This window comes from Periplaneta americana, chromosome 10, assembly GCF_040183065.1.
Source record: "Periplaneta americana isolate PAMFEO1 chromosome 10, P.americana_PAMFEO1_priV1, whole genome shotgun sequence".
Classification (NCBI taxonomy): Eukaryota; Metazoa; Arthropoda; class Insecta; order Blattodea; family Blattidae; genus Periplaneta; species Periplaneta americana.
The window spans coordinates 30,857,976-30,871,653 of record NC_091126.1 but is presented as its reverse complement, the minus strand read 5'-3'; the positions used below and the strand labels follow the sequence as shown (position 1 = coordinate 30,871,653).

Here is a 13,678-nt window from a genome sequence, read left to right as displayed (position 1 = left end):
TATTTTACGCCAGTATCATCGAACTCCAGTCGTGGAAGGGGGTAGCACACGGTGTTTCCGGTTCTTAATCGTTGATCCAAAGGTATAGCCAGGTTAATATTAGAAATGTTAGTAAAAACAAAATGATGTCCCTGTATAAAATACACTTTAAGCAGTTACTGAAAATTAAAGGTAGAGGATCGTTAAACATGGTGAAAAAACCAGAGAAAATAAAATCCTATAAAATACTCTTTGACATGTGAGAAACACATTATCTACGTCAAATTCAATGTCCTTGTCAACTGCGACGCAATTTTTATAGTTCTATTTCACAGGGTTATAAATTGCACTGAAGTTTGATTGCAATTTCCCATAACTTTAATTCGTTGCTTTATTTCACACGGAAAATGTTTGAATCTCTATTGTCCGTCCCAGGGATCTGTGGAGTAACATCACGCATATGGGGGCTGATTCTATCTGTGTCAAGTGTATTGCGGGCAGCATCAGCTCGAGTCCGCTAAGGTGTAAGATGCTCGTGGTAGAAGGTAGGGTAGAGTTGAGATAGAAATTATCCCCTCCTGCAAGCGATTGCTAGCTTCGTTGAAGCAATACCTTCCCCAGAGCAGTCATTGGCCATATCCCTCCCACATACCACTTTCGCAGAGGCTTTGTTTCGTATTTCTACTCCACGGATTCCTGGGACGGACCATAGAACTAATAATACTACAATTATGATATTTGATGCACACATTTTTTATGTTGTTAGGAATCTTCTCTCTCCAATGCAGATTTGTTATTTTGTTGAATTTGGAAAATATGCCTTCATATTTCTGTAAAAGTACATCCAAAACTTATTCTTAAATTTAATTGTTTTGTCCTAAAATTTTGAATGCTTATATCAATAGTATGCCCCAAGCATTTTAAAGAACGTGCTTTTAGAAGTAAATTGTCGTAGACATTTTGAATTTATGTTTAAAAATTGGCTGAGATATACAGGGACATCACTTTATTTTTACTAACATTTTTAACATTAACCTGGCTATACTCGGAAACACGGTTACCCCACTTCCATTACAGCAGTTTGGAGTTGCTAGTGCAATATGTAAACAAATCATTTTACTAGCTATAGGATAAGAGAAAAGTAGTGTATCCATTTATGTTACAGGGAAATATAATGTTACGATTTTCAGTTTGGTCATTACTTTACAGTATTTTATAAAAAAAACAGTAGAATAGTAACAATCTTTTTCACAGACTCAATTCTTCAGGCGATTATATGCATTATGTAATGTCTACTTTATTCAGCATATTACTAACCTAATTTATTCCTGAGAATTTTGTGAGCACTTCCGTAAGAAACCCCAATTTCTACAGCTAACTTCTTGACCGACTTATTAGGACCTCACTGCATCCTCTCTCTAGCATCTTCTACAGCATCTTCTGTCACCTTTTTTGGCCATCTTACACTTTTCTTCCTTTCTGTACACTCTGTTGCTCTAAATTTATCTACCAGATTAATGACATTTCTACGAAAATATTGCGTAATGATATAATCAGGAAATTGTGAGGAAAAAAAAACTGTTGTTCACATTCGGTTATATTGTAATTCCAGTTTCCATCATCGTCTTTCATACTAATATAACAGTAAAACAAAACTCTTGTTTAAATAATGCTGTTAAGTACCGTACCATATTATAGGGTACCGTACTTTCGGTAACTCTAATCTTCACTTGTGCTCAGTCCACACAGATAAATTCAGTTATGCTACACACCATACCTGTGTGAAAATAAACTTCAATAATATAAGCTCTTTCTTCTATAGAAAACGCAACATATTTCTGAAACACACTGTACTCTGTACTGTTTACTTCACTTCCAGCAACAGCGGTCGTAAGTTTGTGTAACTGATGTTAGCAAGGACATTAGTAAAAGGGGTGGGAGTCAAGTACATTTAGAAACGCAGGTACAATAAAAATTGAAGTAAAAATAAAATGATGTCCCTGTATATCCATTTTAGTGAATTAATGTGTCTCTCTTTTTTTTTTAATTTTGGTACCCATTTTTTTTTTCAAATTCTAATCTCCAATTTAAGTTTTTTCAGCATTGATATTTCTGCATACAAAAAATTGTTTATCAAATAAGAAAATAATTTCAAATTATACCATCACCGTCAAATTCTTTTTTACGTGATGATTGGTATAAGCCTTATGCTCACAATATTGCAGATATATTAATAATTTTGGTACAGTGTGTTTTAGTATCTATTAGCAGTAAGTGGCTAAAATTTCAATTCAATTTGTCCTATAATAAGTGAATAGAGTGCACCTAATCACAGGCATTTAGTGAATTTATTTAAAAAAAGTACGTTTAAATTAAAAATAATTTTAAGGGGAAAGATTTACTCTAGAGTAATCATTCTTCTTCATTTTAAAGCTTAATGTGTATACTCAGATCACTAAAAATGAAAGAGCTCTGATAAATAGTATCATATTTATGACTGCTTGAAGATAGGCTAGACGGTTAGCGCGTCCTGCCGCGAAACCAGGTGGCCTGAGTTCGATTCCCGGTCGGGGCAAGTTACCTGGTTGAGGTTATTCCGGGCTTTTCCCTCAACCCAATATGAGCAAATGCTGGGTAACTTTCGGCATTATCACCTTCATATCATTCAGACGCTAAATAACCTGAAATGTTGATAAACCGTCGTAAAATAACATACTGAAAAAATAGGCTAGGCCACCGGCGTAGCTCAGTCGGCTAAGGCGCTTGCCTGCCGATCCGGAGTTGCGCTCGAGCGCGTGTTCGATCCCCGCTTGGGCTGATTACATGGTTGGGTTTCTCCGAGGTTTTTCCCAACCATAAGATGAATTTGATGTAATCTATGGCGAATCCTCCACCTCATCTCGCCAAATATCATCTCGCTATCACCAATCCCATCGACGCTAAGTAATCCCGTTTCTGATGCAGCGTCGTTAAATAACCAATTAAAAAAAGGTACGGAATTTTTACCATTATTTTGCATGCGATAAGTAAGAACTTCCCTTAAAATTTTTCTCACTTCATAACCTATTTTCTTATCACTTACTGTAGAATATAAATAATTTTTATCAGATATTCTATCAGTTTTTTTTTAAATGGGAGTTTTTAATTTTATTCAAATAATGGGATACTTACTTATGGCTTTTAAGGAAACCGGAGGTTCATCTCCGCCCTCACATAAGCACGCCATCGGTCCCTATCCCGAGCAAGATTAATCCAGTCCCTACCATCATATCCTACCTCCCTCAAATCCATTTTAAAGTTATCCTCTCATCTACGTCTCGACATCCCCAAAGGTCTTATTCCCTCCGGGCTCCCAACTATCACTCTATATGCATTTCTGGATTCGCCCATACGTGCTATATGCCCTGCCCATCTGAAACGTCTGGATTTAATGTTCCTAATTATGTCAGATGAAGAATGCAATGCGTGCAGTTCTGCGTTGTGTAACTTTCTCCATTCTCCTGTAACTTCATCCCGCTTAGCCCCAAATATTTTCCTAAGAACCTTATTCTCAAACACCCCTTAATCTCTGTTCCTCTCTCAAAGTGAGAGTCCAAGTTTGACAACCATACAGAACAACCGGTAATATAACTGTTTTATAAATTCTAACTTTCAGATTTTTTGATAACAGACTAGATGACAAAAGCTTCTCAACCGAATAATAACACTCATTTCCCATATTTATTCTGCTTTTAATTTCCCCCCGAGTGTCATTTACATTTGTTACTCTTGTTGCAAGATATTTGAATTTTTCCAGCTCTTCGAAAGATAAATCTCCAGTTTATATAGTTCCGTTTCGTACAATATTCTGGTCACGAGACATAATCATATACTTTGTCTTTTCGGGATTTACTTCCAAACCTGTCTCTTTACTTGCTTCATGTAGAATTCCCGTGTTTTCCCTAATCGTTTCTGGATTTTCTCCTAACATATTCACGTCATCCGCATAAACAAGAAGCTGATGTAACCCGTTCAATTCCAAACCCTGCCTGTTATCCTGAACTTTCCTAATGACATATTCTAGAGCGAAGTTAAAAAGCAAAGGTGATAGTGTATCTCCTTGCTTTAGCCCGCAGTGAATTGGAAAAAGCATCAGCTAGAAAGTGCCCTATACGGACTCTGCAAAATAATGGGATGTATATTTTTATTTAATAATGCAAACTAAAAGAGAATAATTGTATGTTTTGTATTTTTCTCTTTTCAATATACTATGTAAGAGGAAAACCTCGTTTTAAAATCCAGAACGGTGAGACAGGTACACCTGGTAAGATAACGTTGTTTCACAGAAGCTGAGAAAACATGGTATAACTTAGCACTACAAGGATAAGGTATCCCAAACTTTCATAAGGAATTACATTTATAAAATTTAATTCAGACATTTATATTGTATGTCTTTATGAAAGAAACTTTTGAGAAATTATGTCGCGTGATATACCTTTCACCCTGCCAACATTCAACCGTTCTTCATATCCCACACCCATTCCTCTCATTGATGCAGAAAGCGATGGGAAACTGCTGCACCCTATCTACTTCTCAAGGGAAAATATCCGCTAAATACTAAGGTGAGTGTTTCATGTAGAAAGTAGCCACGGAAAACAGTGGAATAGATGCAAACGCCTGAATATTCGGGCATAGCACGGTGAGACGATTTATGGATCCACATATGAATTTTTCCAGGCTGTTCTCTATGCGCACTTATCCATGCCCCAAGTTCCAGTTGTTAACTTCTACGAAGCTTTGAATTTTGAACCGAATTCAACTCTGGAAGTTAAACTAGAGGTTGGCGACGACTACGGCAAGTGGGGTCTTATCACTATCGAGGTAAGTGCCTGGTACCTTAGCAAACTTTACCTCAAAAAAGGCACCGAAGTTTAAGTATTGACGATATTGATGAGAAAAAATTTGTGAATAATTTAAAATATCATAGTTTTATTTATCGTCATTTTCTTCTCATAAATTATCAGCCCGACACCTGTCTTGAAAAGTTATTCTTGGGAAGATATTGCGAAGGAAGGATTAAACGCAAAAAAACAGTGTATACATTTTATCTATCCACGCTCGCATGTGGACAGCTGCGCTTTGCACTGCTGCTTCCGGTCTACCTCAGCGAGTGTGGAAGAATAAAATGTATGCACTAGGCCTATATTATCTGCCAATATGAACTGTAGATTACAAAGAAAGGTAGCAAAATAGCGTGAATTTTCCATTCCTATAGTTCTGAAATACTCGACTAATCTCTTCTTGCGAACTATTCGAAACTACTTTTCGGATTTTTCTTCCTTTTTTTTCAAACTCGCTACAGTATAATACGCTCCATTCTGAAACACCTAGGAAAAAATATTTAATAATTTCTTTGTTTTCCACCATTTAAAAATCCAGCTTCTCTCCTTAGTATTTCTAAAAAAAATGTGATATTTCATTTTTATTCAACTACTGTATCCGGCTTAGCTCAGTTAGCTGAGGCGACCCGGAGTTGCACTCGGGTGTGGGTTAGATTCCCGCTTGGGCCGATTACCTAGTGGGATTTTTTCCGAGGTTTTCCCCAACCGTAAGGCGAATGTCAGGTTAATATATGGCGAATCCTCGGCGAAGATTCCAAGTACTTAATATGTTTTGGAAGATCACTGAAATGTGCCTTGAGAAAAGCAAGGGAGCCATAGATGTTGTCATTGCTAAGTACAGATTTTGCCTTAGGGATTGAGGCAGCCTACTTAATGTCGAGTGTGTTCTGTCCTCTCTTTCTTTCTATCTTTCAAAATGTATTGACATTTCTCTCAAAATAAAAAAATAAATATATAACTCAGTAAATATAGGATAACGCTTATCAACAATAATTTAGGTTTTTTAGGTACTAAGGTGCAATTTAGGTTTTTTTAAGTTCAAAAGAATTCACATACACGACTCCTACGATCATGATTCGAAAAAGCATTGAAGAAATTAGGAGTTCAGAAGCAAGGAAAAAATTGATAAAAATCTACAAATCCTGTCCCTACTGATAACACGTCTTTCTGGTTTATAGCTTCGAGAATGGAAAGAAGTATGAAGTCAAATTCACATTTGGCAACATCGTAAGTTGTCTTGCTAACCTAACCCGATGAGTTTGGGGAAAATTTTGCAGAAATTATACGAGTTGCCTTGATTGTCTTAGTTCAGTTTCAAGCGTGTCTATGCTGACACCATAATATTGTCGATTACCTTCTGTGGTCAAATGAACTTTGCAGTCTGTGTAAAGAAATAAGATTGAATATTAAACATATGATGTGGATTTCCCATTGCAGGGTGATTTCAAACAATCTGATGAGATACGGAGAGATATAACTCTCAATCCCATAACCAAATTATGCTGGGGACAAATGAAGACGAAAAACAATCTCCTGCCAGCTTGTCGTAGGGCCACCGAAATGGCAAACAGACTAGACAAGTATCACTTCAAAATGACTTACAGTAACGTTCCAGACGTCTGGATCAACGCTACTTACAACGCATATGCCATGTTTCGTCGATGTGCTGCTCCATACGTCAAGGAAAACATCCTCAAGACGAGACAACGCCACGGAGTCCTGGAAGTCGATGTAAGCCTCAAAACCTCTGGGAACGCACTCAGCATGTTCATCGAAACACCCCTGTTGGATATAAGCCTTAAGGACGTGCGGCTCAACAAATGGACGAGAGCCTTGCTACAACTGAATCCAGGACAAAACCTTGTGGACCGTCTTGGTAAAGTGGCGTTCCCACTGTATTATCAACGTAAGTATACATATGTAGATGTATGACAAGGTCCCATTTATCTTCCTTCGTTTGATTTTGCTTACCATTCAAAGGTCATTAAAGTTGAAGACTTGAAAAAAAAAACTTAAAGTATAGACTCCTGAACTCCATATGAAGCAATTTCCAATTCAGAAAAAGTCAATTTACGACAGATTTTGAACGGAGTAAGTGCGTTATTCGGAGATAGTTTGTGTTTTCAGGACGGTAGAAACAATTCGATCCTCACAAGTATTAACATTGTAACTCACTTGCTTCCATTTTTCAGGAGAAGCAAATGAAGTTCTAAAATGATCGTGTAAATCTGTGTATGCAGATAGTGACAATAAGATTTTACATACGATTGGGAAAGTTTAGAGCTACAATGATAGTACTGGAAGAAAAAGAAACAATTTAAAACCATATTAACTAGCATAACTCAAAACCATAAAAAATTGAGTTACAAAGTTAGTATTTGGGAGGGTCGAATTTAGAAACTCGTCGAATCTAAGAGAGTGGAGCCGAAGAATTTTTCTCTTCTGGATTTTTCCCAAATTATGATTTCCTGTATTAACTCGCAATTGGGAAACGAAAATTCCCTTCACTGAGTATATATTTTTTTAATATTATCGGGTCCAAACCTGTGGAGTAACGGTTAGCGCGTCTAGCCGCGAAACCAGGTGGCCCGGGTTCGATTCCCGGTGGAGGCAAGTTACTTGGTGGAGGCTTTTCCGGAGTTTTCCCTCAACCCAATATGAGCAAATGCTGGATAACTTTCAACTCATTTCACGGGCATTATCACCTTCATCTCATTCAGACGCTAAATGAACTAAGATGCTGATAAAGCGTCGTAAAATAACCTAATAAAATAAAATAAAAATATTATCAGTACCACAGGATACCCCTCAGCAAAAAATCACATTTTGTAAGGTCGCATGATGTGGGTGGCCATTTTGTTGTGCCATGACGGCCAATCCATTCATGGAATGTTCAAGAAGTCCCTCACTCCTACACCAAAATGAGGTGGTGCTCCATCCTGTTGCCATATCAAAAACGGAAAAACGAGGGCTGTTTTCAAGACATGACAATGGAAAAACAGTTGACACACGAACATGATTGTCAACCCACCACCTATGACACCAGCTATTCGTTTATTCATTTTATGACATCTGTGTATGTGTACAAGTATCAAACTTACGAACGAATATTGAGGAAAGCGACTTTTGACCAACCTTGTCTTACCATTGGTTTGTGTTACAAGCCGTAAATCATAACTGTTGCATAAATTAAAACGTGATTATGTGTTTCTTCGCAGCTACGTGTATCCTTGATCACAGCTTCGCAAATACATTCGACAATAATACGTATCCACTTAAACTGGATCCGCAATGGTACGTAATGATGGTGCGTGTACCCAAGATTCCGGCTGACGTAGATAACGCACAAGACTGGCGTAAATTAAGACAAAATGGAAGGAGGATCCTGGAAGTGTTAGTACGCCAACCAGCCGCAGACAAAAGGGTTCGTTAGACATTATTATATTTGTGTACTTTATGCAGTAAAATTGAATTAAATATGTTTAAAGGGCATCAGTCAACACACACATTTTATTGGGATATTAAGAAAAACGTTTTAAAATGCAAAATAATAAAATGTGGTCAATTATATTGAAGTTGCCAAGTTCTGTGGTTGAATTTTGATTTTCAGGCAAGAGATTGTAATGTTCTAATTTCTGATTATTCTAATTAGTAGTTAAATGTTTAAAAGAAATTGAACAACCGTTATTAAAACCAGACATATTTGCTTATATTTTTTCATTCATTTGTTTTCCTAATATCTGCTCCATCAACTCAAGCACATTTCTTGTTCATCTGAACTGTCATGTCGGTTTCAGAATCTCTCATCTCTTCATAGGTTTGGCACCCGATCTCAACAAGAAACTATCATTCTTAACACCTAAGCACAGAATATCCCGTTATTCTCAGTCATTCACAATCTACACCTTTCGAATCAGGAATCTTCTTCCTGCCGATATTAGAACCTGTCGGACGGTATCGTCTTTCAAAATTAAAATGCACAATTACCTAATTCAACAGGCATAGTAAATTACATTCGTTTTTAAATGTAGTATTCATAAGGAATATATAACAATTTGAGTTTTTGAGAGTAGTTTACTGAATTGATTTTCTCTACATATGTTGAACAGTAATTATATTTAAATACCTAAATAATTGTATATTTACTTTATAAATGACAGTCCTAACTAGGCTAATTATCTTTACATTTTTAATGTATTCAGCTTAACTGAAAGGTTTCAGTAATAATATTTCGCATTATTATTATTATTATTATTATTATTATTATTATTATTATTATTATTATACTAAGTGCACAATTTATAAATTATGTCCCGCGCCGTGGCGTCGTGGTCTAAGGCATCCTGCCTGGGACTCGCGTTACGGAATGCGCGCTGGTTCGAGTCCTCATGGAGGAAGAAATTTTCTCATGAAATTTCGGCCAGTGTATGGGACCGGTGTCCACCCAGCATCGTGATGCACTTGGGGAGCTACGATAGGTAGCGAAATCCGGTTAAGAAAACCAGCTATAACGGTTGGGGGCTCATCGTGCTAACCACACGATACCTCCATTCTGGTTGGATGATCGTCCACCTCTTCTTCGGCATATAGCCGTGAGGCCAGCAACCGGCTGGTCGGTCTTGGCTCTTCGTGGGCTGTAGCGACACGGATTATTATTATTATTATTATTATTATTATTATTATTATTATTATTATTATTATGTCCCGCGCCGTGGCGTCGTGGTCTAAGGCATCCTGCCTGGGACTCGCGTTACGGAATGCGCGCTGGTTCGAGTCCTCATGGAGGAAGAAATTTTCTCATGAAATTTCGGCCAGTGTATGGGACCGGTGTCCACCCAGCATCGTGATGCACTTGGGGAGCTACGATAGGTAGCGAAATCCGGTTAAGAAAACCAGCTATAACGGTTGGGGGCTCATCGTGCTAACCACACGATACCTCTATTCTGGTTGGATGATCGTCCACCTCTTCTTCGGCATATAGCCGTGAGGCCAGCAACCGGCTGGTCGGTCTTGGCTCTTCGTGGGCTGTAGCGACACGGATTATTATTATTATTATTATTATTATTATTATTATTATTATTATTAATTATACAGTTACAAAATTGAAACACTGATGTAGCAATCTACAAAAATAATTATTATGTTTACCACTTAAGAATATTACTATAATAACCACTTTCATGTTTTAAAATAAAAATTAAGTTGTAAATTACCTAGAAACACATGAAAGTGGTTATAATAACTATATTTCTAAGTGATATAAAGTGTAATCAAGATGTATTATTTACACTCCGTTGACTCATCTTCTTGTTTATCATTGCATACAGGCTATTTCAAAATCTCTTCACAGAACTCTAGTTGTTCTACAGGCACATAATGCTTCGGTTTTTTTTTCAAATCTTTTATTTTTTTGGACTTGATTGAAACCCTTCCTGATGGATAAGGTAATTTTTGTAGCGCAATTACTGATCCACGCTGGAGGCTCATAAGAAAAGTGTGACTGTTCGGCCCGTCGATCGGTGTGGATGCTTTAATACAACCCTTTCTGCTATTATCAAAGACAAAATGAAAAAAGTGTTGACTGAGATATCTGTAGTATAGTTTTAGAAGAGCATGAGTCAATGAATGATGCCCCCTTTAAAAACACTAAAGTTTTCACTTCACTATAGAACTTCAAAGGACAGGCTGACTCACATAAACATGGGTCCTATTCTCAATATTTTCAGAGTTACACTAATTTGAAGTTGTTAAAAATACCTTTTTTCTTTAGTTTTAAGGGAGAAAAGAATACTACAATTAAAGAATGAACTATTCTGAAGTATAATTTCTTCACTTGGCTAGTATTCTGAAGCTAAAAGTGCGTTCTCAGTTTCATAGTTTCTTCGTACAGACTTTTTTTCTTTCAATTTTTAACTACAAAATTACATTTTTCTTACGCATGTATCGCAACAATTGCCACAAATCACGTCATTCTTGTAAACTGTTTAAGATTGTACATTAGAATGCACAATTTAACTGTAAAGAATAAAGTTGCTAGAAGTCGTGTCAGCTGTAACAATTGTTGTGATAAGCAAAGCTCGGAACTTGAGGACTTGTGTCGTGTGCGTGAGTAAGGTTACAGGTACAACGTACACAAAGCTCACGCTGCAAGTGCTCAGGGACAGTCGTGTGTACTAAGAAAGTGGCCACAACTAATGACAGGAAGACGGACGAAGAAACTGTTATGTCGAACCCAATGACATTCAGAGAATTAAAGGTAAACGGTCTGTTTGAGGAAATAGAAAATACATGTTATTTCGAATGGGTATTATAGAAGTTTGAAAATAGATTTTGTTTTAAATTTAAGATACACAATTTCGTGGAAAATTCGGAGGAGATACATTATTTTTTTTTTTTTTTCCAATGGAGAGTTTATATTTTGTAAGTTGTGCCACACACAAACTAGAGGCTGGAAACGGAATTCATTGAAAGGCATTGCAGTCCCTCAAATTGGAGAAAAATCTGTTCATAGCCATGGATCGAGACGTAGAGGGATCTGCCCAAGTAGTGACACACTAATTGAAAACTATTTTCGAGAAAAAGTTAGGATATACAGTACTTATCTTTCTCAGATACGAGATCAGCTGGCAACTGCTGAAAATCGAACAGAAAACAGTAACAGTGAAAAAATTCAGTATTTTAAGTCTAATACCGAAAAATCTTCGAATGTAGGTAGTCATACACTGTAACAAAATGTACACAGCAGAACAGTAAATTTAATATATTTTTCATGTTTTTATTATATATATGCTATGAAATTACGTGTAAATTTGATATATTTTTCATATTTATTTTTATTATATATATGCTATGAAATTACGTGTTTCAACCTACCATAATATTATCAATACGTTGTCGGAGCCAGAAACCACTTTTGTAGCAGACCTTACAGTACCTCTGTGCTGGAAGCGGGAGTATGTTGACATTGAAGTCCGGTCGCTTAGTCACGTGCAAAGACACAAGTCCCCAAGTTCCGAGCTTTGGTGATAAGTGTGTAAGAATAATGTAACTTTTAGTTGAAAATAGAAAAAAAAAATCTGTATAAAGCAACTAAGGAATTAACATCAATTACATTTTATTTACTGCTGATGATTATCATTGTGCGTGACGTATATCAGACACTCGTAACATAAATTGTCTCATTTGTAAGATTGTGATTTCCCCAACAACTACAATCACTTAACACTTTCTACAGGCCACCAGCGTGGCTCAGTCGGTTAAGGCGCTTGCCTGCCGGCCTGAAGTTGCGCTTGGGTGCGGATTCGATCCCCGCTTGGGCTGATTATCTGGTTGGGTTTTTCCGAGGTTTTCCCCAACCGTAAGGTGAATGCCAGGTAATCTATGGCGAATCCTCGGTCTCATCTCGCCAAATACCATCTCGCCAAATACCACCAATCTCATCGACGCTAAATAACCTAGTAGTTGATACAGAGTCGTTAAATAACCAACTAAAAAAACACTTTCTACATCCTTGCCTGTACGGCGAGTAGTTACGCAATCTTTTATGGAAGAGCACGCGGTATTCCATTAACTTCATTTCGTGACACCACTGCGTTAAACTGTGAAGGACATTAATTTAAATATAATGCCAGTGAAATTGTGACAAATGAAGTAAAATTGAATGTCTTAGAACTAGTACTTATGTCCTCTATGTGACTAACTGGTTGAAGCTCAAGATTATATCATTTTAATAATTGTACTTTTTTTTTTCAACAGGATGTGAAAGTGAGACTGGTTAGAAGTTCATACCAGCTGCAGCTTAAAATAAGCAAGCAACAAAATTTCTTAGTTGTGGAAGCCAATGAGAAACCCTTGACTATCTCAAAGACAAATGCTACGGATGTAATTTTGAGCGAAGTGTTTGTAGCTCGTTTATACGAGCTGCCAGAAGGAGCACTGTATGTTTATTTTCCTCAGGACCAATTGATTCTCATACATGATGGTGAAAGAGTGATGCTTCAGGCCAGTAACCTGTACCGTGACGAAGTACGAGGTCTCTGCGGAACATTTGACGGAGATCTCACCACAGATTTCACAATACCTCAAAACTGTATAGTGAAGGACTCGCTTGCATTTGTGAAGTCTTACGTTCTTCCAAATGCATCCATAGAATCAGATAGATGGATGTTTGATCATAACAGACAAATATGCGTTGATTTGAGACGGGTTCCAATTGATATCGTCGGCAAGCACATGCCAAGGAATCCTGCATCCAGAGGATTCGATTTACTTCATCCCGTAAATGATTCATCATCTTGCTCCTCGTCATCGGAATCATCGTCTTCTTCAGCTCCATCTTCAGAATCTGCTTCTAATTGTGGTTTGGACCATATTTCCATCTCCAGTTCGAGCTCCGAATCTGCGAAAGGCGTCCTTGAGGAGCCATCAAGAAAAACGAATCTTCCCAACACCTCCATTATACATCGCACCATGGTTGTCGAAGAGGCTACAGAAATTTGCTTCAGCATGCGACCTCTGCCAGAATGTTCCCCACATTTCACACCCGTCGACAGGTTGAAGAAGAAGATCAGATTCCATTGCATGGCGAAAGGAGGAACTGCTAACCACTGGTCGAATATGGTGAAGAAAGGCGTCAACCCTGACTTCAGCAGGAAAAGGGAGCACAAACATCTTGAAGTTGAAATCGCAACTAAGTGTACTAGTTAACGAAATATGTCTACTTATTATTTAATTCATTCTTTAAAATACTTTATTAATATATTTATGTATCTTCATATTACAAATACACGCTCGATTTATTTCACTACTCTTAACTACAC

The 13,678-nt window shown here is 37.3% G+C and overlaps 1 protein-coding gene across 1 annotated transcript in view; it reads left to right on the top strand.

The window, feature by feature from the left end:
• LOC138707536 (vitellogenin-1-like) overlaps positions 1-13,662 on the top strand; it is a 62,241-nt gene extending 48,579 nt beyond the window's left edge. Inside the window, exons 17-20 of the mRNA XM_069837079.1 lie at positions 4,696-4,839; positions 6,297-6,765; positions 8,078-8,283; positions 12,615-13,662. Coding sequence (XP_069693180.1) covers positions 4,696-4,839; positions 6,297-6,765; positions 8,078-8,283; positions 12,615-13,565 — 1,770 coding nt within the window. The 3' untranslated portion in view covers positions 13,566-13,662. The remainder of the gene's footprint in view (positions 1-4,695; positions 4,840-6,296; positions 6,766-8,077; positions 8,284-12,614) is intronic.
• The last annotated feature ends 16 nt before the right edge of the window (positions 13,663-13,678 follow it).